The following is a 26,586-nucleotide window of genomic DNA, read 5'->3' as shown; positions in this document are numbered from 1 at the left end:
ACATGCCTAGACTCAAGAAGCAAAATCTATTTACCTAACAAAAAAGCTTAAGGAGCAACTTGATTGGTCTATAACAGGGGTTCCCAAACTTGGTTCATGGCTTGTTCAGGGTAAGACCCTGGCTGGCCGTGAGATACTTTGCTTACCTGAGCGTCCACAGGTATGACCTCTTGTAGCTCCCAGTGGCCACGGTTTGCCGATCCTGGAAGTGGTGGCCCAGCCTGCGCCGCTTCCTGCAGCTCCCATTGGCTGGGAACAGTGAACCGTGGCCATTGGGAGCTGCAAGCAGCTGTACCTGTGGACGTCCAGGTAAACCATCTTGCGGCCCACCAGGGGCTTACCCTGAACAAGCCGTGAACCAAGTCTGGGTACCCCTGGTCTATAAGTACCTACATGAGGAAAAATATGGGCTCCTCAGTCTAGCAGAGAAAGGTATAACACAATCCAATGGCTGGACATTGACGCCATCCAAATTCAGACCAGGAATACTGTGTATATTTTTAATGGTGAGAGTAATTAATCATTGGAACAATTTATCATGGGTTGTGGTGGATTATCGGTCACAGACAATTTATAAATCAAGATTGGATGTTTTCTAAAATACAAGCTTTAGGAATTATTTTGGGGAGGTTCTTTGGCCTATGTTATACGGAAGGCAGGCTAGATTATCACAATGGGCCCTTCTGGCCTGGGAATCTATGAAACAAATGTATATTAAGATGCAGTTTGTTGTCTTTATTTGTATTACCGTCCTGAAAATATATTGAGCATATAGATAATGTTCCTCTTGTAGAACTTGAAGTGTGGATGGCTGAAGAATCATTTACTTAGTTTTAAGACTAACTGTTCTTTTTGTTTCTCCTTCTTCTTTTTTAATTCTAACTGCAGTGAGTCAAGGTGGGGATGCAGTCACATCTGACATGTGTCCTGATCCTGGAATTCCTGAGAATGGGAAGAGGGCAGGCTCTGACTTCAGGTAGGAACTGCATGTGTGTTGAAGTGGAAGGGGCTTTTAGGTGCCAGTTATAGTTGTGTTACTCATTGTTACCATTTTGTGGAATACTATAGATTGAAAAATTCTGATATGGTGGAAACAAACATGTTGGCTATCTTATTTTATATATTGTGGCTCACTGTGCTTTCAGTAATTAGATTTTAATGTTCTTCGAGTGCTTGCTCATGTCCATTCCATGTTAGGTGTGTGTGCTCGCCACATGCACCGGTACCGGAAATTTTTCCCTCAGCAATATCTGTAGGGGACCAGCTCTGGCACCTTCTGGAGTGGGGGCCACATGGAACCCTCAGTTCCTTCTTGCTGCCAGTGATGGTGCTGGAACATCTTCTGCTTCGGCTAGCATTGTTTTATTCTCTGTTCTTGCGAACTTTGTAAATTCTGTAATATAGTTGAATGTAGTTAGAAGTTGAATTAGTTTTCCTTAGTAGTAGTTCCTAAAGTCTTCATTAGTCCTAAACGGAACTTAGTCTGGGGATGGGGCATGTCCTCGCTCCCAGGCTTTAAGCCTTTGATCATTGCAAACAGCTGAAGACCATCAGTGATCCACATAGTAGCTGCCTAAGGTGCTTGGGCGAAGGGAACATAAGCAACAAATGTCGTCTTTGTACGTCCTTCAAACCCAGGATGAAAAAGGAGCGGGACAATCGCCTTAAAGCACTCCTGATAGAGTCAGCACTCACCCCAGCATTGGAGCAACAGTCCGACTTGGCACTGAGCCCCGCAGTGTCAGTGCACAGTGCTCAGTTGGTGCTGTCCACAAGCCAGCACCAATCCCGCTCTGCGGCTCCAGTCAAGAAGCCTAAGAAGACAGGGATGGGAGATCTCCTACTGCCTTTAAGGGAAAGGAGAAGGCTGAGGGTGAGCCAAGACCCATGGTGGGCAGCTCAATGCCCTCTTCAGGAAGTCGGGCCCCAGCTCAAGTTGAGCAGTGCAGTCCATCCCATAGATTGCCTGCGACTCCAGATAGCGGTACAGGCTTCCATCAGCTTCAGGTGCCGTTGAAGTCTGAAGTCCTACAGGCAGCTGAGGAGATCCTGATTCTTCTGGTGTCACCCACACTGGCTCCGGTGGTACCCCAGTCTTGCCTTGGGACCTCAACATATGTCTCTGCCTCAGCGACACCATAGAATCATAGAATATCAGGGTTGGAAGGGACCTTAGGAGGTCATCTAGTCCAACTCCCTGCTCAAAGCAGGACCGATCCCCAATTAAATCATTTAAACAGTTCCCCATATTGTGGGATGTCCCGCCACCACTCACCTTCCTGAAGCTGTCATGCCTCAGAGCCAGAGAGGCAGGCTCAGCAGAGCCCTGTTCAGTCCCCAGACCTTGTGCACCGACAGCGGGATTCAAGGAGTATCTCACCAGTAGCCTGGCGCAGACCCACAGGGGCAGGCGCCTCCCGGCAGGATCACCAAGACTGACCCCTCGCGTTGCTGAGAGCTCAGTACAGATCCCGGGACCGACTGGGGGACTGAAGCCACTGGTCACCTGACTGTTGTCATTGGTATCCAAGACGGGGACCACCATGTTTGGGACATTCCTCCCGGAAACCGGCTTGTGATCACTCCTGGTCCCGCTCAATGTCCCATTACCGGTCGGGTAGTGTAAGGCATAGATCGCCGGGTTTCTGATGCTGATCCACCAAACACTATCAGTCCCTGAGGCCCTCAACCAAGACGTCCGACCCATTCGGACAGATTTACCTCTAGGAGCAGTGACTGGTACTAGTCAGATAAGAGCTGTTGCTCTGCCCAGTCATAGAATCATATAAGATTGGGGTTGGAAGAGACCTCAGGAGGTCATCTAGTCCAATCACCTGCTGAAAGCAGGACCAATCCCCAACTAAATCATCCCAGCCAAGAGTTTGTCAATCCTGGTTGCTGGGTAGCGACTGCTCTGGCCATAGCTCTGGCATGGAGCAGGGTTCCCTAACTGTGGGGCAGCCTCTGGTGCCTGCAGTGCCACATACATCATCAGCACTGAAACCTGTCCTATGGCCCCAGGCACAGTGGTTGGCACCATGGTGCCCATGGAACCCCTGTGGGTTCACCCAGCCTTCCCAGGCTGCCCGCTCAGAGTCAGGAACCTCAGACAGGCCAGCAGCCTCAACATTCTGATCCCCTCCAGTGCCTGAGACTTGGGGGGAAGGATCCCATAGGTCCAGGAGGACCCAGGGGAACAGCCTGCTGGACCACTAATGGACGTTGAAGCTCCCGCAGTACCAGCATCATCCTCGTCATCACCAAACAAGGCTATCACAGAGCCCCCTCACCCAGTTCCTCAGGATGGTGCTAAGGCACAGCAGGAACTATTGAAGAGGGTCACATCTAACCTGGGGCTTCAGGCTAAGGAGTTGAGGGAGACCTCGGACTCCCTGTTTGACATCCTCTGCTCCTTGGCTCCTGCCAAGATGACTTTACCCCTTCATGAGGAGGTATCAAAGATTACCACTGCCTTTTGGCAGACTCCCTCCTTGCCCCCATCTCCAAAAGGGTCAAGCACAATTACTTTTTGCCAACCAAGAGGCATGGGTATTTATATTCTCACCTGGCCCCCAATTCCCTGGTGGTTGAGGCACTTAACCACAGAGAGAGGCAAGGTCAACCCGGGGCGACCCCCAAAAACAAAGACTCAAGGAGGCTGGATTTTTTTGGACGCCAAGTTTATTCATCTTCCAGCCTGCAATTGACAGTGGCCAATGACCAAGCCCTCCTTGGCCTCTATGATTACAACATGCGGCAGGCCATGGCAAAGTTAGAGGCTTTGCTCCCCAAAGGATCCAGGAAGGAATTTCAGGCGATCGTTGAGGAGGGTATAGCGGTAGCCAGAGCAGCCCTCCAGGCAGCTTCAGATGCAACAGACTCTGCAGCTCGCACCATGGCCTCTGCCATCTCTATGCGGCGAGCTTCCTGGCTGCTCTTCTTGGGCTTGTCCGCCGAGGCTCAGCAATCGATACAGGACCTTCCCTTCAACATCCAGGCCCTATTTGCAGAACAGACTGATATCAAGCTGCACGGTTTAAAGGACTCCTATACCACCTGGAAAACTCTGGGGCTGTACGTCCCAGGCCCAGCACATAAGTGGTTCAAACTGCAACAGCCTCAGGGACCAGGGAGCCATCCTTGGCAGAACCCGCCTCATAAGAAGGCCAAGGGCTATAAACGCTGACCAAGGCATCCTCCTTCATCCCCCGCTCAGTCGGGATCCATCTGAAATAAACAAGAAACCAAGTGACCATGCTGAGGCTGCGCTTGAGGGAAACCTACCAGCCTATTCCCCAGATCCATCTTCCCCAGTTTTTTTCCAACCGCCTTTCCCTTTTTCTCCCTGCATGGACCACTATAACCTCATATGTCTGGGTTCTGAATACAGTGGCGCAGGGCTATACCCTCCAGTTTCTTTCTACCCCTCCCCAGCCCCCTTCTCCGTCCCTCTTCAGGGATCCTTCTCATGAGAATCTCTCGTGCAGGAGGTTCAAGGGTTGCTGCAGTTGTGAGCAGTGGAGGAAGTTCCTCTCAAGTGCAGGAACAGCGTGTTTTATTCCCAATACTTTTTTAATCTCAAAGGCCAAGGGCAGACTAAGTCCCATTCTGGACCTGCGAGACCTCAACAAGTACCTAAAAAAGCTAAAGTTCCACATCGTCTCCCTGGCCTATATCAACCCCTCCCTGGATCTGAGATACTGGTATGCTGTCCTTGACCTAAAGGACACATACTTCCACATAACGATCTTCCAAGGACATGGGTGTTTTCTTCGATTCATGCTCCTATTGGCCACTATTAATATACGGTCTTCCCATTTGGCCCGGCAACAGCACCAAAGACATTTACACACTGCATGTCGGTGGTGGCAGCTTCCTCAGGCACCAGGGTATCCAGATATATCCGTGCCTTGATCACTGGCTGGTAAAGGGCAGCTCCAGGTCTCAGATCCAAAAGGATGTTGCGGTACTGCAAGCCACGTGCTGCTCTCTGGGCCTATTGGTGAATGACAGAAAGTCTACATTAGTTCCAGTGCAAAGTATAGAATTCATCGGGGTGGTGCTTGACTCGATCTGTGCGAGAGTGTTCCTGCCATTAGGAAGGTTTTGGACATTGTCAGACCTTATCAGGGAGGTGTCCACGTTCCCCCGACTACAGCCAGGGTCTACCTGCATCTGCTGGACCACGTGGCAACTTAAAATCATAGAATATCAGGGTTGGAAGGGACCCCAGAAGGTCATCTAGTCCAACCCCCTGCTCGAAGCAGGACCAATTCCCAGTTAAATCATCCCAGCCAGGGCTTTGTCAAGCCTGACCTTAAAAACCTCTAAGGAAGGAGATTCTACCACCTCCCTAGGTAACGCATTCCAGTGTTTCACCACCCTCCTAGTGAAAAAGTTTTTCCTAATATCCAATCTAAACCTCCCCCGCTGCAACTTGAGACCATTACTCCTCGTTCTGTCATCTGCTACCATTGAGAACAGTCTAGAGCCATCCTCTTTGGAACCCCCTTTCAGGTAGATGAAAGCAGCTATCAAATCCCCCCTCATTCTTCTCTCCTGCAGACTAAACAATCCCAGCTCCCTCAGCCTCTCCTCATAAGTCATGTGTTCTAGACCCCTAATCATTTTTGTTGCCCTTCGCTGGACTCTCTCCAATTTATCCACATCCTTCTTGTAGTGTGGGGCCCAAAACTGGACACAGTACTCCAGATGAGGCCTCACCAATGTTGAATAGAGGGGAACGATCACGTCCCTCGATCTGCTCGCTATACCCCTACTTATACATCCCAAAATGCCATTGGCCTTCTTGGCAACAAAGGCACACTGCTGACTCATATCCAGCTTCTCATCCACTGTCACTCCTAGGTCCTTTTCCGCAGAACTGCTGCCTAGCCATTCGGCCCCTAGTCTGTAGCGGTGCATTGGATTCTTCCGTCCTAAGTGCAGGACCCTTGCACATACGTTGTCACCATGCCAGGCTCCAGATGCAGCACCTGCAGCAATGGCTGGCGACGGTCTATTCCCATTCCAGGGATTACCTGGAAAAGATCATTACCATCCCCCTGGTGATACTCACCTCGTTTTGATGGTGGACCGATCGTTAGACAGTCCTAGAGGGAGTTCTGTTCAACAACCCTCCTCACTCTGTTGAGTTATTATCAGACATCTCAGACCTCAGCTGGGATGTGCACCTTGGAGATCTCCAGACCTCGGGTATGTGGTCCCCAGAGGAGATGGCACTATACATAAACATCAAAGAACTCAGAGCGGTCTGCTTGGCATGTGGGGTCTTCCTGCCCCACCTATCGGGAAAGGTGGTGAGAGACCTAATGGACAACACAGCCTCGATGGTCTACATCAACAGGCAAGTGGGAGCATGCTTGTTGGCTCTCTGCCAAGAGGCACTCTATCTCTGGAACTTCTGCATCGACCACGAGATCCACCTGGAGGCTTGTCTCCTCCCTGGCATCAAGAGCATGCTAGCAAATCACCTCAGCAGGGCCTTCTCCTCTCACCATGAGTGGTCGCTCCACCTGGAAGTAGTACATGATCTTTCAGAGGTGGGAAACTCCAAGTGGACCTGTTCGCCACCAGGCAAAACTGAAAATGTCATTGGTTTTGTTCTGGGCAAGGACTCCCTCTCCAATGCCTTCCTCATGTCGTGGTTGGAGAGCCTGATGTACACATTCCCTCTAATTTCACTCATCACCAAGGTCCTGGGAAAGATAGAGAGACAGGGTGCAGGTCATCATGATTGCCCCGGCACGGCCTTGCCAGAACTAGCCCGGCATTCTCATGAACAGTGGCTCTTCCTTGGCCCCTGCCCAACCAACCGGACCTGTTGTCACAGAACCACGCTCGGCTCTTACACCCCCAACCTTGCATCCCTCCACCTCTTGGCATGGATGCTGCGTGGCTGAACCTGGAGCAGACCTGTTCAGAGGAGGTCCAACAGATCCTTCTGGAAAGTAGGAAGCTCTCAACCAGACTGACTTACCTGGCCAAGTGGATGAGGTTCTCACACTGGGTGGCATCTCTCCCTTGCGCTCTTCCATACAGTCTGTCTTAGACTACCTGCTTCATTTGAGGAACTAGGGCCTGGCACACTCTTCCATTAGAGTGCCTCTCATGGCCATATCTGCTTTTCACTCACTGATCCAAGGCCAGACAGTGTTTTCCCATGACATGAAAGTTAGATTCTTGAGAGGGCTCGAGAGACTATTCCCACAGGTACAGACCCCTGTCCCGCAGTAGGATTTTAACTTGGTCCTCTCTAGGCTCATGGGCCCACCCTTTGAGACACTGGGCTCCTGCTCCCTTTCCCACCTGTCATGAAAAGTTGCTTTCCTGGTGGTGGTGACAGTGATGAGACGAGATTAAAGCCTAGACCTCAGAACCGCCCTACACAGTCTTCTACGAAGACAAAGTTTAGCTGTGGCCCACCCGGCCTTCCTGCTGAAAGTGGTGTCTACCTTCCATATGAACCAGGACATCTTCCTCCCGGTGTTCTGTCCCAAACCACACAAGACCAGTGAAGAGAGGTTTCTTCACATGCTGGACGTCTGAAGGGCCTTGGCTTTTTACCTAGAAGGTACCAAGCCTTTCCATGAATCAACTCAGCTCTTCATCGCTACAGCAGATAGGATGAAGGGCCTTCCAGTGTCTTTGCAGAGGATTTCCAATTGGATCACCTCTTGCATAAGGACCTGTTATGACCTGGCGGGGGTCCCGCCGCCGCCGATTGTCAGAGCCCAGACGACTAGTGCTCAGGCATCTTCGGTGGCCTTCCTGGCACATATCCCTATCCAAGACATCTGTAAAGCCACTACGTGGTCCTCTGTCCACACGCTCACGGTGCATTATGCCATCACTTAGCAGCCCAGAGACTACACTAGGTTCGCCAGAGCTGTGTTGCAATATACACGTTCGTGAACTCCTACCCACCTCCAGGGGTACTGCTTGGGAGTCACCTAATATGGAATGGAGCAAGCACTTGAAGAAGAAAAGACAGTTACCTTTTCCGTAACTGGTGTTCTTCAGGATGTGTTGCTCATGTCCATTCCCATGACCTGCCCTCCTTCCCCACTGTTGGAGTTTCTGGCAAGAAGGAACTGAGGGGGTGGGGAGCCAGTGGCACCTTTATACTGCACCATGCAGGTGGTACTCCAAGGGGCGCCATAGCTGGTCCCCTACGGATACTGCTGAGGGAAAAGCTTCCAGCACCAGTGCATGTGGCAAGCACACACACCTAATATGGAATGGACATAATCAACACATCCTGAAGAACACCAGTTATGGAAAAGGTAACTGTCTTTTTCAGTACTTCTTTTTTAATATATTGCCTAATTGATGTATTGGAACTGCAAATATACATTGTTTTATTACTTTCATCTAAATAGTCCAATTTGCCTTGCTAATCAATCCCTATAGTCAAAAGTGTTTCAACAGTTCTTTAACACCTCAATGCTTATTAGTGCTATGAGTTATTGAACAAAGAAACTGCCCTATATTATTCCCTGTATAATTTTCCTTTTAGATGGATAAAGGCTAATTGAAATATGTGAACAGTGTAAGAAGTTTAGGTCAGGACCGCTATCAATATATATGCATGTTTCTCCTCTAGACAGTATTCAAAGGAGGTCATGTCTAGTTTTTGTGGTACCCTGACTAATATAAGGCATGAAATCCTCCTGCAGGCTATTGTGATCCACGTTGTGTATGAGTGTAGGAAGGTTCGGCAGCTGAACAGGTCAGAAGTGATTCATTTGAAGGGTTATTTGTGTTGCCTCAATTCAGAGGGGAGAGTTTCATAAACTAGGATAATATGGACCCCTGCTTTTCTTCTTTCAAGATGTTGGGTGAACGAGATTAAGAAAAGACAAACACTACTCCAAAGACCTAGTACACACTGAACACATGTTTAGGGCCAGTTTTGTATCAAAATTTCGTAGCTTAACTGATAAACAATTAGGTTAAAATTGTTAAAATTGTAAAAAAAACTATTAGATTTTACTAATTAAAGTGTCTGCTAACTATTACTTGCCGGTCTAGACATGCATTTGCAATTTAGTTAGGGACCCAATCTGGGACTTGACATCTGAAATGTATTTTATTTCAAGGAATTTAGAAAAGACCAATGTGAATAATACCTTGGTCTTAAAATAGTGCCTGTTGTACCTGGGGAGGGAATGAGCAGTAGGAAAAGGACAGGAAGTAGAGGATCATGTTGGAAGCTTTAAAAGTATTTTAGATAGAGAGAGATCTCAATGTCCAGGAAATAAAAAAATAATGCACACAGCACCCACCATTGGTAAATTAATTTGAGTAGTAGTAGAAAAACAAGAGACTTCTTGTTCTTACCATGGTTGAAATATAGGCTTGTTGATACTCCCGAACTTCAAGACATCTCTAAAGTCATGGTCAACTTACGTCAGTCAAATGAAATGTCAGTCTCCTATCATTACACTGTATTTATATCAAATAATGTTGACAGCACACTGTTTGTTCCTTTAAGGGAAAATTTCTACCTTATCTCATTTATTCATTACATGGAATTGTGAGGATTTAGATTTAAAATAAACAAATGTTGGAAACTATTAGTTAAAAATATACATCGTATCAAGATGTAGGCTTGACATTTTTAAGACAATATGTTAAATGAATTGGCCATGATTTTTGAGATTTAATCAACCAAAGAAACTAATATTATGTAATCCACATGTTTCTACCAAAACAAGACAATTATGTGTATTAATTTCTGAAGCAAAAGGTTTGTAGCATTAAAATTCCACCTGTTCTGCTGGGGAATTCCTTTCCCTTTCAGAAAAATTCCATTGAATACTTGGAGAACAACAAGTTCCTGTTTAAAAAAACAAAACACTAACTTCCTGAAGTCCATTAAGAAATGTAAGGTTCTAAAACTGTAAATTAACTGTCAGTACTTCAAGGATTTATTCATATTCCTTATATTACATCCTCTGAGTAGTCCCGCTGACTTCAGCAGCGACTGCTCATAGGGTGACTTCAGCAGAGCCAGGATTTCAATGGGACTTTTGCCATGACCTCAATAGAGCCAGGATTTCATCCACTTGGGTGAAGTTAAACATGTCTCTTGCAGTATCAAGGCCTATGTTTGCAAATTGTGTTCATTTTCTTTGAGGCTGGTATTAAAATAATGGTTGCCCCATCACAACAACAATTGCTTTTGATTTCATAAGCCTAATGCACACACACAGCCATGTGTCATGGTAAAAGCGCTACTGAACTAGTTTGCTAATGTACCACAATCTCCAAACCTCCTGCACAGGCATGCGCAATTGCACCCTGATTATGTTATGTCTGCAGGACAGGTACGGTTACTAAATATCACTGACACCTGGGGTTAATGTGGTATAAGCTAATCTAAACCTATCACAGATTTTGCTGCTCTTTGGGGACACATTTTAAACACTTTTTAAAATGTTTAACTTTTTATGTACACATTTTTCTGATCATTTTCATATTTAAGCCTATAAAACAAAGAAAAGAACTTCATTTGAAAAGTATATCTAAGGTGTTGCATTGGGACTGTCAAGCTTCCTCCCCCACTCTGAACTCTAGGGTACAGATGTGGGGACCTGCATGAAAACCTCCTAAGCTTACTTTTAACAGCTTAGGTTAAAACTTCCCCAAGGTACAAATTAATTTTATCCTTTGTCCTTGGAATATCCACTGCCACCACCAAACTCTAACTGGGTTTACTGGGAAACGTAGTTTGGACATGTCTTTCCCCCCAAAATCCTCCCAACCCTTGCACCCCACTTCCTGGGAAAGGTTTGTAAAAATCCTCACCAATTTGCATAGGTGACCACAGACCCAAACCCTTGGATCTGAGAACAATGAAAAAGCATTCAGTTTTCTTACAAGAAGACTTTTAATAGAAATAGAAGTAAATAGAAGTAAAGGAATCACCTCTGTAAAATCAGGATGGTAGATAACTTACAGGGTAATTAGATTCAAAACATAGAGAATCCCTCTAGGCAAAACCTTAAGTTACAAAAAAGACACACAGACAGAAATAGTCATTCTATTCAGCACAGTTCTTTTCTCAGCCATTTAAAGAAATCATAATCTAACACATACCTAGCTAGATTACTTACTAAAAGTTCTAAGACTCCATTCCTGGTCTATCCCCGGCAAAAAGCAGCATACCGACAGACACAGAGCCTTTGTTTCTCTCCCTCCTCCCAGCTTTTGAAAGTATCTTGTCTCCTCATTGGTCATTTTGGTCAGGTGCCAGCGAAGTTACCTTTAGCTTCTTAACCCTTTACAGGTGAGAGGATTTTTCCTCTGGCCAGGAGGGTTTTTAAAGGGGTTTACCCTTCCCTTTATATTTATGACAGGAACATATTAATTGGGAAATTTTGGGAAAATAAATCTTCCTTGCTATTTTAATTTTCAGTGGATTATTGCAATAAATATAATTAACTGTCTTTTTATCTTTCACTTCTTAGATGTTTGTTTGACTCTTGGGTATAATATCATCAAAACACTATAGCTCTGTTACAGGCATGAAATACTCCATAGAATGACTTTTTTTTTTTCAAAATAGATAAATGGACATTATAAAAACAAAATGTAATGTTCTGTAACTGTTAAATATCCATCTTAACCCAAAATATGTGAGAGTTACTTCTGAATTTACTTAGTAAGACATGAGTTCAGGTTCTCTGTTTTTACTTATGATAGCTGTTGAAGTTTTAATGGGACTGCATTCTGACTAAGATATTATTCAATGTAAGTAAGAGTCATAGACTCAGGCCATTTTTAGGGCTAAATCCTGATTCCAATTATTTCAATGGGAAGTTTGCCTGTAACTTCAATGGGATTAAGATTTTGCTCCTAATATGTCTTTATTATGAGCCGCTTACTCACAGTAGTGAGCAGTCAGTGGAATTGCTTGTCTGTAACTGCACCTCAGTGTAAGTAAGGGGTTCACAAACATGCACTCTAAGTTCCAAGGGGCTAGTCTACTCTGGAGACAATATAAAAATGGCACCTTCTGACTCAGATCTACATCCTGTGATTCATATCAGACAGCTATAATGGCAAATAATACATTCTTTGCTATATCCTGATAGCCCTCTGAAGCATGTGGAGTTATGACAGAATGAGCTAGATTCTATTTTCTGCATATTCCTCAACAGAATTGTTAAATAGTTCCATTTGCAGGATAAAATTCCGCCCTAAATTCTGCTCTGTGTGAGCAACCACACAGAAGACTTGTAATCTCAAATTCTGTCACACTTATTCATGATGTGAATGTTCTCTTCTGTTCTTCCTCCCTGCTCCTCACGCACATGCTGGCTGAGGTAGCTGGCCTGGTGCACAGGGTGTTTCGTGTACTGCATGCTGGGTAATAACATGAGGACTTCCAACTTTCTTAAACTAAACTGTCTCTTTTTAAAAAGAACTATTTACAGAGGTGCTGCAACTGTAACTAACATTCTAGTCACAGCCGGTCACACACTGACTTTATGGTACCATCTCCAAAATCTTCCCTCCTCCAACTTGTGCTCCTCCCTCCACATTCCATGCAGCTTGCTATGCAGTGGAGAAGTAAGCTCCTCCAGATATAGGAAGGTAGTAACTAATTCCTTCCCAGTGCAATGGAAGAATCAGGGAGGAATTGTGACTCACATTTTAACCTTACAGAAACACAAAAAAATGTGTACATGTAACTCTAGACAGAATATTGGTCTGCCAGATCATTATTGGAAATGGGGTTGTAACAAAGGATTAACTCAATTTGACTGTGAGATCCTAAGCTGTATACAGTTGGTGGGGAAAAATAAAACCCATCATTCTCCTCCATGGCCTATCTGTTTACTTGTAAATTGAGAATTTCATCCTAAGATAATGGAGACAATAAATATGGTCCCCCACAATTCCACAGTGCCATTTTAAGAGGGCCACTTTTCAGAGTGGAACCAAATTTTAAGCAAATTGATTATGAAAAAAAGTTATTTCCTTTCAAACCACTGATAGTAGTAATAATAATACCAAAAGTTTGGTTCTAATGTTTACTCTTAGCTTCAGTTTGTCAAAATATTCCAGTTCTAACTTTATGGTAAGATTATTTTGCCACAATTATGAGTCAACCCAGATAATCTCCTTATATGGGGGAGGAAGGATGCTTTTGTGTTTGAGGCATTGCACTTGGACTCAGGAGAATTAGGTTCAGTTTCTGGCTCTACCAGAGATTTCTTATATGAGCACTTATTCTTTCTGTGTCTCAGTTCCCCGTGTAAAAACTGGGGATAATAGGAATCACCCTGGAGAGGAATCATGCACGTGTACAGGGCACTAATGCTTCTCCCAAGCTGCCACATTGTGCTCCAGAATGTAAGCTTTCATTTTTTTAGAAAAGGAGCACTCTAGCACTTACGATAGGGAGAAAATCTTCAAAATATGATCCATATGTTGTCTCTCTCTGAGTCTGCTGAGAGCCTGAAACAATAGCTCTGAGGAATGTATTGCCCCATTCATCTCAAACAAATGTTAATGCAGAACCCAATGATCATTTAAATGCCAATATTGTTAACTACTTCACTCTAATCAAAGCATGTGAAAAGTGAGAAGAAGGATCATATTAAAAAGATTTATACTATGAGTAATGTATTATTTTGGCACCACAATTGTCTTGAAGTTACCACGATTAGCTGTTTTTTTTTAACTCAAAAAGGAGTCAATTCCAAAAAGTCTACTACTGTAATGCCAGGGAGGCCTCTGAGCTTCACCTAGTTGGAGCCAGGCCTAAGGAACCCAACAAGCCCATGGGTGTATTTGAATCCCACTGAAGGGAAGCTAACCTCAAGGAACCACAGAGCAGATGTAATCATATTTTAAACATCTGCTGTAAGTGAATGGTGTCTCCGGTGAAAGGAATGCCTTTTGTGGATGAAGCTTTATTTGTGGCTGGATCATGCTATTTCTATCTTCCACTCCCCCACATTTGACCTTGAGGAGATAATACTCTGCTACCTAACAGGACTGTTGTAAGGATAAATCCATTCATGTTTTTTAAAGTACTCCAATAGTACAGTGAGTAGCACATAACTACCTGTACATAAAAACTCATATATCAGTGCATTCACTCATTCATCATTTATCCAAAGTCCTATTTTTCTGAATGTCTTAAAGCCTCCTCAATTGTAGCCAGTAGGATTATGAAGGGACCAAGATTATTCCTTGTCTCCTAAATATTTACTTCTCACCTGCAAACAGCATGAAACTAATACTATTATATATATTAGGACTCCCTTTTAATGGCTACATAAAGGAGCTGCTGAATATACAAAAATAAAAAAAAAATCAATTTGATTTTTTTCCCTCTGTGTAATAACACATTCAGCTTTTCTCTTAGGAAAAGTAATGCTGTTCTTTGCTTCACATTGATTTTAGAAAAAAAATGAAATATTTTGTGGAGAACAAAAGAAAGGCAATATGTTTTTGTAGTTTCAAGTAAAGATCTGAGAAGCTGCTATTGCACTTATCAGGAGAATGATGACTGTGGATATTATGCTGAGCTGCAATATGTGAAAAGGCACATTATTCAACAGCTTCCCAAGACTGCATAAAGACACTTAGTGATTTAGATTGATGGAAAGGGAGAGGGTTCATTTTCAAGTCAGCGGAGACACTGCTGATTCAGTGGTGACAAGTCCTTTGGTGAGGGTTTCATAGTTTTAAACATAATAATGACACTCTAATATTACAATATCATCTTGTGTGCTTTGTGATTTTCACCTGTTAGTTCCTTCTTCGAACTCCCCTCCCACCCCCAAGCCCAACACTTAACACTTTACTTAAGTTTAATAAGAGAGAAAGTGTCTCTCTGTGAATTCAAATATGAGGAAGAAATGTCATTTAAATTAATGCTCAGCCTTGTACTCCCACCATATTTTCCTCTGATTTTAATATTTGTTTAATGAGAACAGAAGCAACTCAATATTGAGTCAATTACAACTTTTTTTTTTTTGTGGGAAGTGGCAACTTATCTAATTATTTTAAAAAATAAAAAAATGAAATATACAATGGATTTAATAAATAAATTCCCATATTCCTTAATTCACATGAGGCTTTGTGGAATCCAGGGTGCAGGGCATAATGTTTCATATTTTTTCTGATGAAAATTTTAAAACAAAAATGTTCTGATTTTTTTTTCCCTGAGAAAATTTTGAAACAAAACTTGTTCAGGTTTTTTCCTAAGAAAATCTTATTGTATTGTTTCTCTTTTTCATGAATCTTTTTGTGTCTAGCTTCAATTCAAAATTTTTGTTTTGATTCAAATCCAAACTGAAATTTCAAAAAGGAGTGGTAAAGGGGAGAGAAAAACCTCTCCATTATTCTCCCTCTACAGCCCCACTCAGCAGTAAAAGTGTGGGGGAGGAGGGGAGAAATTTGGAACTTGCCATTTTAACTATATGAATTACACCCACACAGTGTACAGCTACAGTAAGGCATGTACCTATGCTATGCCAAGAGTCCTAGACCATTGTAATAGCGAAGGTAACGCAACTAATCACTACTCTTACTCTACAGCTAATTTGCATGCAACAGTTTCATTGGTTGTATGAGGAAGACTGCACAGAGGGTGGATAATTTGGCCCAACTGCCACACCTATGTGACAGTATGGGCTTTCAGTTACTGGTGGGCAATAATAGCATACGCAAATTCCAACTAAAGCAGCATTTCTCAATCTCTTCAAGTTGGCTTTTTAAAGTCAAACAATTTTGTGATCCATTTATACTATTAACTCTCATCATAACAATAAGCCTATATAATTTAACTGTGTTTTGAGAGGTTGACATAAAATACATGACTTTGACAGGTAAGGGTGTGTAGGAAGTGGGGGGTGTGAAATATTCTTTTAGACTGTGACAAAAATGTCAAAACCTTGATTGCCTTCTGTGACCCCCCTCCCCTCCAACCTCCATGGGGATCATGACCTGCAAGCTGAGAAACACTGAGCTAGAGAATTTTCATATGTAGTGATTATTTTACCCATGCTTGAAATACAGTGGCTGTTGAACATCACACAGCAAGATTACACAATAAGTTAGTGCAGGAACAAAGAATACAACAACCAGTAGAAACTCTTATGTGTGGGAAAAAGTACAGGTAGACAGAGTGTTTTAATTACACAGTATTTTTACATTGTTTTGAAAGGCTGAGTTTAAGATAAACTTCATAATGGAATATTTATAATATATTTTACATTAGAACTGGCTAGAACCCAAAATTCCATGAGAAATTTCATTTTTTCCCTTTCTGAACAGGAACAAATATCAAAATGTTGACATTTTCCATGGAATGAAATTCCAACACTTCATTCTGGAAAAATAAAAAAAAAAATACTGCTCTTCAAGCTTTCACTTTGTTTCAAAAAGTTGAAATTTATTTAGTTTTAACTTTTTTGACTCAACTATTTGCATTAAGACTAGGTTATATTGTCTAAGTGAAATATTTCTACATTATCAAAATTAATCATTTCAATAATTTTTCATTTAAAATTTTGATGAAAACTGTATGTTCCCACCAAATGTTTCATCTTAATTGAATCAGCCTTTTCTGATGGGAAAACATATTGTTAGAAATGTTTTCAAGTAGCTATCTTGCATAGCATTTCAGGATGTAACATGAAAGTAGTGGCTATATTGCCATAGCTGCTTTATGCCCCAAACTGCCCCTCATATAGCTTTGAGACTTTATTGTTACAGTTCTGTGCCAGTGCTTAGTAGGACCTTTAAAATATCTAGATATTTTATCTGACACTGAAGTAAAAGTTCTTTAGACTGTTGTCTAGACCGTATGCATTGGTTCTGAAGTTACTTATAGTAAGTTTTCTCCATGTATAGTAACAGTAAGGGGTGAAAGTAACATAAAAGACTTACCGGTATGGGGCCTGGCTCCAGGCCCCCAGAAGGGGCAGGGCCTTGGGTGGAAGGGGTGGGGCTGGGGGTCAGCCTCCCCCGGCTAGCCCTTCTGTGCTGCTAGGCCCCGCACTGCCCAGGGCTCCGGTAGTGATTTAAAGGACCCGGGGCTCTGGTCAGTGCCGCAAGCCCTGAGCCCTTTTAAATTGCTGGGCCCTGGGGCTACTGCCCCTTTTGCCCCCCTCTGTTGGCAAAAGGAGCAGCGTACAGGCCCATACCGGCAGCCACTTCTTACCGGTATGCTGTACCGGCCTGTACCAGCCCACTTTCACCTCTGGTAACAGTAATCATCTTTCACTACATTTAAGACCAAATGTATCCCTGCTTTAACCCTCTGAAGTAAGTTTCAGAAGAGGATTGTTCAGCACAGTGAGTTTTCCTTTTTTTCACTCAATGGTGGCTGATTACATTCATCATTCTTACTCTGTAGAGCAGCATTTCCCAAACTTGGGACACCGCTTGTGCAGGGAAAGCCCCTCGTGGGCCCAGCCAGTTTATTTACCTGCCGTGTCCGCAAGTTCGGCTGATCGCGGCTCCCACTGGCCGCAGTTCGCTGTGCCCGGCCAATGGGGGCTGCGGGAAGTAGCGCAAGCTGAGGGACATACTAGCAACTGCTTCCTGCAGCCCCCATTGGCTGGGCACAGCCAGTGGGAGCCGCGATCGGCTGAACCTGCAGACACGGCAGATAAACAAACCAGCTGGGCCTGCCAGGGGCTTTCCATGTACAAGCGGTGTCCCAAATTTGGGAAACATTGCTGTAGAATATAAGCTCTTTCTTATCTGAAAAAAGAGAACTTTTCCTTAAATTCGTGTTTGGATCTTGAATTAGTGGTGCTATAGTTGTTTGATGAAGGATTCCTGATGGTTTCTGTAATGAGCTTAATCTTTCTCCTTTTCTTTCCATTATCCCCAGGGTGGGTGCAAGTGTACAATTCTCCTGTGAGGATAATTATGTGCTCCAGGGTTCTAAGAGCATCACTTGCCAGAGAGTGACAGATACACTAGCTGCTTGGAGTGACCACAGGCCAATCTGTCGTGGTAAGATTTGACTCCTTTAACATTTTTTCCATTTTAAAAAAATCTAACATGGTCTCTTTGTATTATTTCCCTGCCCTTTCTGATATTTGCAAGTCCTTCCAATTTAATATCATCTGCAAATTTTTTTAAAGTGCTTTTAACTCCCTCCATCTGATAACTAAGAAAGATGTTAAATGAATCCTCTATTTTCCTTGTTGCTAAAAGAAAAAAAATAGTATAATTCAGTTCTAAAGGGACAATAATCTGTTTAGAAACACTTCCAAAACTAGAGATTAATGTGATTTGCATCACGAAAACACTGCACAACACTCTGAGGATCAGATTGCAGCCAGCCTCTATGGAGCTGCAAGGTTTATTGTTTTAGGCCAAGTCTACACTATAAACTTACATCAGTATAACTATGTCACTGTGAAAAATCCACACCCCTAAGCAACATAGTTATACACACCTAACCCAGTGTGTAGACAGTGCTTTGTCAATGCGAGGGCTTCCCCTGTTGGCATAGCTACTGCCTCTCATGGACATGGAGTACCTTTGCAACCAGAGGACTGGAGGGATGAGGCTGGAGAGTGAGCCTACTGGGCTGCTATTAGGGTTGTGGTGCCAGGATGGAAGTGATGCTGCGAGTTCTCTGTGTACCCTTGGCAGGATGAAGAGAAGTGTACCCATTGAATAGCTGCAGTAATACCATATTGCTGTCCTAATACACAAGCATGATAATGGGTGAAATTAGCAAACCAATGGGTATAATTGAAGATGGCACTATTAGTGACCCATTGCCTCCCTGGTTACAAAATATGGCTCCATCACTACCCGCGGGCCAACCTCTATTTATATAGACAGGCTTCCAAAGGTGCCAATACTCTGTGTTCCCATCTCATAAATTAAACTGTACAATGCAACATACACTATAATCATAGGACTGGAAGGGACCTCAAGAGATCATCTAGTCCAGTCCCCTGCACTCATGGCAGGACTGAGTATTATCTAGACCATCCCTGACAGGTGTTTGTCTAACTTTCTCTTAAAAATCTCCAATGATAGAGAATCCACAACCTCCCTAGGAAATTTATTCCAGTACTTAACCACTCTGACAGGAAGCTTTTCCTAATCTCCAACCTAAACCACCCTTGCTGCAATTTAAGAGCATTGCTTCTTGTCCTATCCTCAGAGGTTTTCTCCCTCCTCCTTGTAACAACCCTTTATGTTCTTGAAAACTGTTATCATGTCCCCTCTCAGTCTTCTCTTCTCCAGGCTAAACAAACCCAATTTTTTCAATCTGCCCTCATAGGTCATATTTTCTAGACCATTAATTTTTTTGGTGCTCTTCTCTGGACTTTCTCTAATTTGTCCACATCTTTCCTGAAATGTGGTGCCCAGAACTGGACACAATACTCCAGTTGAGGCCTAATCAGCGTGGAGTAGAGCAGAAGAATTACTTCTCGTGTCTTGCTTACAATACTCCTGCTAATACATCCCAGAAGGATGATCACTTTTTTTGCAACAGCGTTACACTGTTGACTCATATTTAGCTTGTGATCCACTATGACCCCCAGATCCCTTTCCGCAGTACGCCTTCCTAGGCAGTCATTTCCCATTTTGTATGTGTACAACTGATTGTTCTTTCTTAGGTGCAGTACTTTGCATTTCTCTTTATTGAATTTGAACGGTTCATCAAATTCCTTAAACAAATAGCAAGTATCCATGTGGATAATAAAACAAACACAACCCACCAAAGTCTTCAGCCCACCCCATCTTCAAAAGCCTGATGAGGAAAACGTAGGCTGTGGCTGACAAGACAGGGATTACGTTTCAAAGTTGAATTCTCATAGAAAGTATACCTTACCGTAACTCCTATTTATAGCTAAAGGACTCTGATTCAACTGCCTATGCTAATCTATTTAGTAAACCATGAATTCTACCTTTATGTCACTGTATTTTGCATTAGCTTTGGTTTCCAAACCTGTCTTTAGGTGTAGTCTCAGTTGCAGTCCTTGCTCTCTCTTTTACATTTAGATACTACTATCACAGTTAGATTGCAAGCCAATGGCAGAAGGACCAGGGAGGAAATGGAACTTGGCCCAGGTCTTTTCTCCATGCCTCTGAGGAGATTTGGCCAGCTGCAGTGTGGGAAACACAAACTACACCCTCCTACAAATTGACACAGCAGGCTTTTCCTTGTATGTGACTTTAAGCTCCAGGAAACATTGTACCTGCAGTTGGATGGGGGAGGTCCACACTCCGTCAAATGGCGGGCAGCAACTAAAAGCCACAGTGTAGACTTGACTATTAATTTTATTATGAGTCCAACTCCCAGATTTTCTAATTAACGTATTTCTTTAATATTAAAATTTTGCCTCTCCAAAGCGTCAGGCACAAATAAGTCAATTTCAAATTACTTACAAAAGTTATCTGCATATACTTTAATGTAGAAAAATAGACATAACAATTAAGTAACTGCGTTGAACAATTTTGGGTGATTTTCTTATGGCTAGGGCCCTGCCAAATTGACAGCCCATTTTGGTCAATTTTTTGGTCATGGGATTTTAAAAAAAACCCATAAATTTCATGATTTCAGATATTTAAATCTGAAATTTCATGGTGTTCTACTTGTATGGGTCCTGATCCAAAAAGAAGTTGGGAGGGGGGTCACAAAGTTATTGTAGGGCGCGGGGGTTGCGGTACTGCTACCCTCACTTCTGCGCCGCTGCTGGCAGTGGTGATGCCTTCAGAGCTGGTTGACCAGAGAGTGGTGGCTGCTGGTGGGAGCTCAGCTCTGAAGGCAGAGCTGCTGCCAGCAGCAGTGAAGAAGTAAGGATGGCATGGTATGGTATTGCCACCCTTACTTCAGTGCTGCTGCCTTCAGAGCTTGGCCGTTGGTCAGCAGCTGCCACCACTCTCCATTCGCCCAGCTCTGAAGGCAGCGCAGAAGTAAGGGTTGCAATACTGTGACCCTCCCCCCCCCAAAAAAAATAACCTTGTAACCCCCTTTTAGGTCAGGATCTCCAGTTTGAGAAACACAGTTTGAGACTCTCACCCATGAAATCTCTATAGGATAGGGTAAAAGCACACAAAAGACCAGATTTAACAGGGGGAGACCAGATTTCATGGTCCGTGACCATTTTTCATGGCTGTGAATTTGTTAGGGTCCTAGCTCTGCCCAAATATTTGTATCACCTTTGGAATCAAGGCCAAAATATGGTCAGACTTATAGAAGAAATATGCTAAAATTTAAGAAATGGCACAATAAAAGTTAATTTTCTTCTGGTTGGACCACTGGAGCTATGATGCATCTACTGGGTCATGGAGCCAAAGTATCCTCTAGTTCAGATCTCATGATTCTGGTCCTGTTATTCTAATGGTTAAAGTTACTCTTGGTTGGTACAGTCAGGAGATGCTGATCTGCTAAATATGTTATTTCCCTTTCATGTTGTTAAATCTGAACACTGATACTTCTCCATATGATAGACATGCTTAGCTTGCTAGTGGTCTTCATTCATGCTTTGGTAGAATTACCTATATGGATGCAAGGATGCATTTGGCTTTTCTGCTGACACTGTTGTTATTGCCACTTTAGGTGCCTAAGTCCAAAGTTTAGGCACCACTGGCATTCATGAAACCCCCACTAAGCTGCTGCATAACCCTGTAAGTGCCTAAAATCCTGAGGCACCACCTACATTTCCACCATTAATGTCCCCAAACATGACTACATTTCAGTGGCTGGGCAGGTGATCAGCCATCTAAGTCCTGACATTGTCTGGCAGCTTGGTGCTTAACTCATCCCTAAGCCACAGCAAGATTCATAGAGTAGACATTCCTCCACCTATTTTGCCTTCTGGGCCTAATCCAGTAGGTCTGCTCAGAGAAGGCCTAAACCCACACAAAACAGACAGAAGGCAGCATTCCTCCATTTTTATCATTTAGCCCCGTGGTTAGGGAACTCACCCAAGATGTGGGAGACCCAAGTTCAGTTGCCTCCCTCTGCCTGATATGGCAAGGGAATTTTGACTTTTGTCTCCCACATCTCAGGAAAGTGCCCTCACCACTGATCTGGGGGTTATTTTGGGGTGGTGCTCTCCTGTTTAAGCTGTTCTACTGTGTATAAATGTAATATTCATTAGGCCAGAGGGAGGGTGAGAATCACTCTATATGCCAGTAGTTAGGGGACTCCCTTGGGAAGAGACCCAGTGGCAGCTCTTGCAAAAATGGCGTAGTTGCCTAACTCCGGGGAAGAGTTCATGCTGTGAATCCCAAGTAGAGATAGGTGCCTCCCTCTACTCTGGACTCAGGCACCCAACTACCTGAGTGGAGTGCAATTAAGCTCCACCCCTCTCCTCAGCATTTTCTACTAGCTAGTGATTCAGTGTACTGGCATTTAAGAATCCTAATTTAGGCACCCAATTCTCCTAATGCATAATACACCTAACTCAAGGTTGTGAATGCCATTAGGCTGCAGGATGCCTAAAAGTTTGGCATTAACACTAGTCAATGCAATGCCTAAATCTCATTGAAAGTTAATGAGGTGGGAGGGTCACAGAGTCTGGGCTGCGGCCTAACCCCAAATATCTACATTGTAAGTAAGCTCCTTAGCCCGAGCCCCATGAGCCCAAGTTAGCTAGCATTGGCCAGCTGTAGGTTTTGCAGAGTAGACATACCCTAAGTCACTAAGGAGATTTTGAACATTTTATCCCTATACATTTGGCCAAGGTCACATAGGAAATCTGTGAGAGCGTGGAGTTGAACCCAGGAATGCCTGGACCATCCCCTGCAATGGGACGGATTTAGAGATCACAGAAATCCATGCGTAGAGCAGGGGAAACTGTTACAAAGAGCAATACATTCTCATCTAATGTTTCTGCTGTCTATGCCAAAAAACCTGCAGAGCAACCTTGAAAGAACATTTGTGCCTGCCAGTGGACAGTGGTGCCACTGAGGTGAAACTTCCCCTTGCCATGTGGGGAATTCACTTACAATAAGAATAAAGATAAGGTAGAGTAATTATTTTTTTTCATGAACTGAAAAGCACTCCTGTGTTTCTTCTTTAAGTCTTTTTTCAAGGATTTTGAAATCCATTCTAACTTCTTCAGCACAGGATTATTTTACTGACTATTATTGTAGTCATTATTGTACAATAGACTGTTAATGATAAAATAGTTTTTTGTAAATAGTTTCCCCAAAATTACTTTCCACTGCAAAAAAATAATTCCTTTTCTCTTTGTGCTAATTATTCTAGCTAGAACATGTGGTTCTAATCTGCGTGGACCAAGTGGAATTATTACATCACCTAATTACCCAGTTCAATATGAAGACAACGCACACTGTGTGTGGGTTATCACAACAACAGATCCAGAAAAGGTATGCCTTTTATCTGTCTGATTGTCCAAACATGTAGATTTGGTGAACATGGGATTAAGGGATCTTTGCTTCAACGTATGTTATGAATGTACTGATTCCTAATAACCAGATGCTACGAATAAATGTAGGATTTTGAAAAAACAAAACAAAATACGAATGACTAAAACCTAAGATATTGTCCCTTTTGAATTGTAGGTTTCAGTCCAAGCCTCCAAAATGTAAATAAATGTCCCAGCATGTTATGTAAAATCAGGTACAACAATATATCAAATGGGGACTAATTCTGCAAGATATGCCATGGGGGCATGATCATTATTCAGGAGCCTTAAAATGGATAAGGGGGGAAATTATTTTCTCTACTCTTGTTCCTTATATTATTACCTAGTTATTATGGTTTTCATTTATTTTATTTGTCTTGACACACATGACTGTGGGTTTTAAAATTAGTATTTCCTAAGAGTTTTGCATACATAATTCTGATTAATTATAGTACACCAAAAGCAAAACCTGGTCTGCTGCTTGTACTGTTATGTTATCACAATGCATTTTTGTGTTGCTGCAAAATCAATCTCCTGACAATGTAAGTCAAATAGAGACCCCCTACTGTGAAAGAATAAAGAAACAGAATAAAACTCCCCCTGCTTTTCTTCACTAAAAGACTGAATATCTCAGCTGTGCAAAGCTAGAGAGTGAACAATGTGTATATATATTTTCAGCATTACAAATGTTAACTATTCCAATTCTATTTGCAACAATGTATTTTTGTTTCTATTAGTATATTAAAAAAAAAGAAACCAACAGCATGTCTCACCAGAAGATGGACACTTTGTAAGCAAACATAGGTGTGTACCATCCTTATATATTGTTCTTCTTTATGTAGTGTCCCTACGGGTGCTCCACTTGAGACGTACATGCGCCTCTCAAGCCCTTGATTGGAGATTGTCCATTAGCAGTGTCCATTGGCATGTGCATGCACTTTATACACTCAATGTGTGACACAAGGTTGTATATAGAGCGCAAGTCAGGTCAGGACCTCCTCCTCATACATCTGTCTTCAGACAGATTCAGTTCCCCTCCATCCTAGGCCAAGGTCTCCCCTAAGAGGGGGAAGACTTCAGAGGACGCAGAGATAGATCTGAAGAGGAGCTCCATTTCCCATCATAATGAGTTGGCTCCCAAAAGGTCCTGGTTTCCTGTTAAGTTTGTGGAGTTGGAGGCTTTGACCTCTCCGCTTAGTATCATGGAGCCAAAGGACTCCTCTTCTGGTACCAGTAGGGCCAGTAGATCCTGGAATGCTTCAGAGAAGCACGACTCCAGAGTACTATGTATAAAGGTCAGGAAGGCGAAGAACATACAGTCCTCTAGAATGGCATCATCTATGTCAGACTTACTATCAATGCCTTCTCATTCACAACTGCCAGTACTGGCAAAATTGAAGCACCAGACACCTTCAGCCTCCAGCACCTACGCACTCCAAATCAATGGTATCATCCACCTCAACTGCTGCATTGCTACCAATCCATTTGGTACTGCAGGAATTCTGCTACTCCAGGGACTTGTCAGCTTTAGATGAGCCGGAGTCCCCACTATATATGGGTTCTGAATGACTCTTTGTACTGAGACCCCAGCCTCTGGATTACCACTTGCTTCCTGGTACCGCAAGATTATCTGTCTTTTTCTGCTAGGTCACCCCTTTTGAAGGACACCAGGGGGGATGAAGGAAACATTCAATCAGTCTCCTCTTTATCAGTGCAGGTTTCTCTCCACATCAGTACAGGCACCCATACTTTGACAAGGATCCTCGTCCATGACAGTGCAGACGGTCTGCAAACCATCATCATTGAACGACATGCACCATGCACATGCACCATGTATTTGATATCACACTGGTATGGGTAGGTTCACACTGTTTCTGGAAGTACTGGAATGTGTAGTATTCTGAGGATGTGGCAGTAGTCACCCTATCTCCAGCAGAAATGTAGGCACCTTGAAAATGTAGGGGCCTACAGGGTTAAGGAGCAGCTGAGTAGGGGCTTAGGATCTAAATTTTGGACTTAGGCACCTACTTCCCTTTGTGGATCTGGGCGAAAGTGCCTGCTTACCCTTTTGTTTCAAACCCCAAGTGTAGATAAGCTGTCCTTTGCCTCATATTGCATTTTTCTAGCCTGTAGACCAAAGTAGCAGGCTCTTAGAGCTACTTATCTTACTATTTTTTGTGTGTTTAAGGCTGCAACAACAGTCCACACACCTCAATCTTAAAATTAATTCAGTTTAATCATATGCACTGCAAAAACATCCCATTGGCTGATTCTAATTCCACTTGTAATTCGTGGCAAGTGATTAGCCACAAAGCCAGGCATCAAATTTGTTAGAGTTCAAAATGCTATTTCAGGCACCAATCCTATGCAAACATAGGCATGTGAACAATTTTAAGCAAATAAGAGTGCTGTTGGTGTCAATGGGACTAATTCATCTGTTGAAAATTAAACACATGCATAGGATTTGCAGGATCAGGGACAAACTTGCAGAAGTGAGGATATCGTGATATGTTATAGCTTATTCATAAAGTACGTTAAGCAGTTATTTTTAACTCTCAAAACCATGAAAACAGAAAATGCTTAGATCTTTAAGACCTACCTCTTACATTTTTGTGTATCCCTAAAAACTTCTAGGTGTGTTGCTAGTGACAGACAACATTTTCAGTGTTTCATAGAAGGATACCTGTGATAGACTGGGAAAAATCCGTTTTTTACCAAATTTTAACAGGTTTCAGAGTAACAGCCGTGTTAGTCTGTATTCGCAAAAAGAAAAGGAGTACTTGTGGCACCTTAGAGACTAACCAATTTATTTGAGCATGAGCTTTCGTGAGCTACAGCTCACTTCATCGGATGCATGCCGTGGAAACTGTAGCAGACTTTATATATACACAGAGAATATGAAAAAATACCTCCTCCCACCCCACTGTCCAGCTGGTAATAGCTTATCTAAAGTGATCATCAGGTGGGCCATTTCCAGCACAAATCCAGGTTTTCTCACCCTCCACCCCCCCACACAAATTCACTCTCCTGCTGGTGATAGCGAATTTGTGTGGGGGGGTGGAGGGTGAGAAAACCTGGATTTGTGCTGGAAATGGCCCACCTGATGATCACTTTAGATAAGCTATTACCAGCTGGACAGTGGGGTGGGAGGAGGTATTTTTTCATATTCTCTGTGTAT

General features: G+C 43.2%; 1 protein-coding gene across 1 annotated transcript in view; it reads left to right on the top strand.

The window, feature by feature from the left end:
- Positions 1-26,586, top strand: part of CSMD1 (CUB and Sushi multiple domains 1) — a 2,028,540-nt gene that overhangs the window by 1,320,996 nt on the left and 680,958 nt on the right. Inside the window, exons 8-10 of the mRNA XM_084623138.1 lie at positions 889-976; positions 17,891-18,015; positions 23,249-23,370. Coding sequence (XP_084479264.1) covers positions 889-976; positions 17,891-18,015; positions 23,249-23,370 — 335 coding nt within the window. The remainder of the gene's footprint in view (positions 1-888; positions 977-17,890; positions 18,016-23,248; positions 23,371-26,586) is intronic.

Source organism: Lepidochelys olivacea, assembly GCF_965140295.1.
Source record: "Lepidochelys olivacea isolate rLepOli2 genome assembly, chromosome: 3".
NCBI classification, from domain to species: Eukaryota; Metazoa; Chordata; order Testudines; family Cheloniidae; genus Lepidochelys; species Lepidochelys olivacea.
This window is presented reverse-complemented; position numbering and strand designations above follow the sequence as displayed.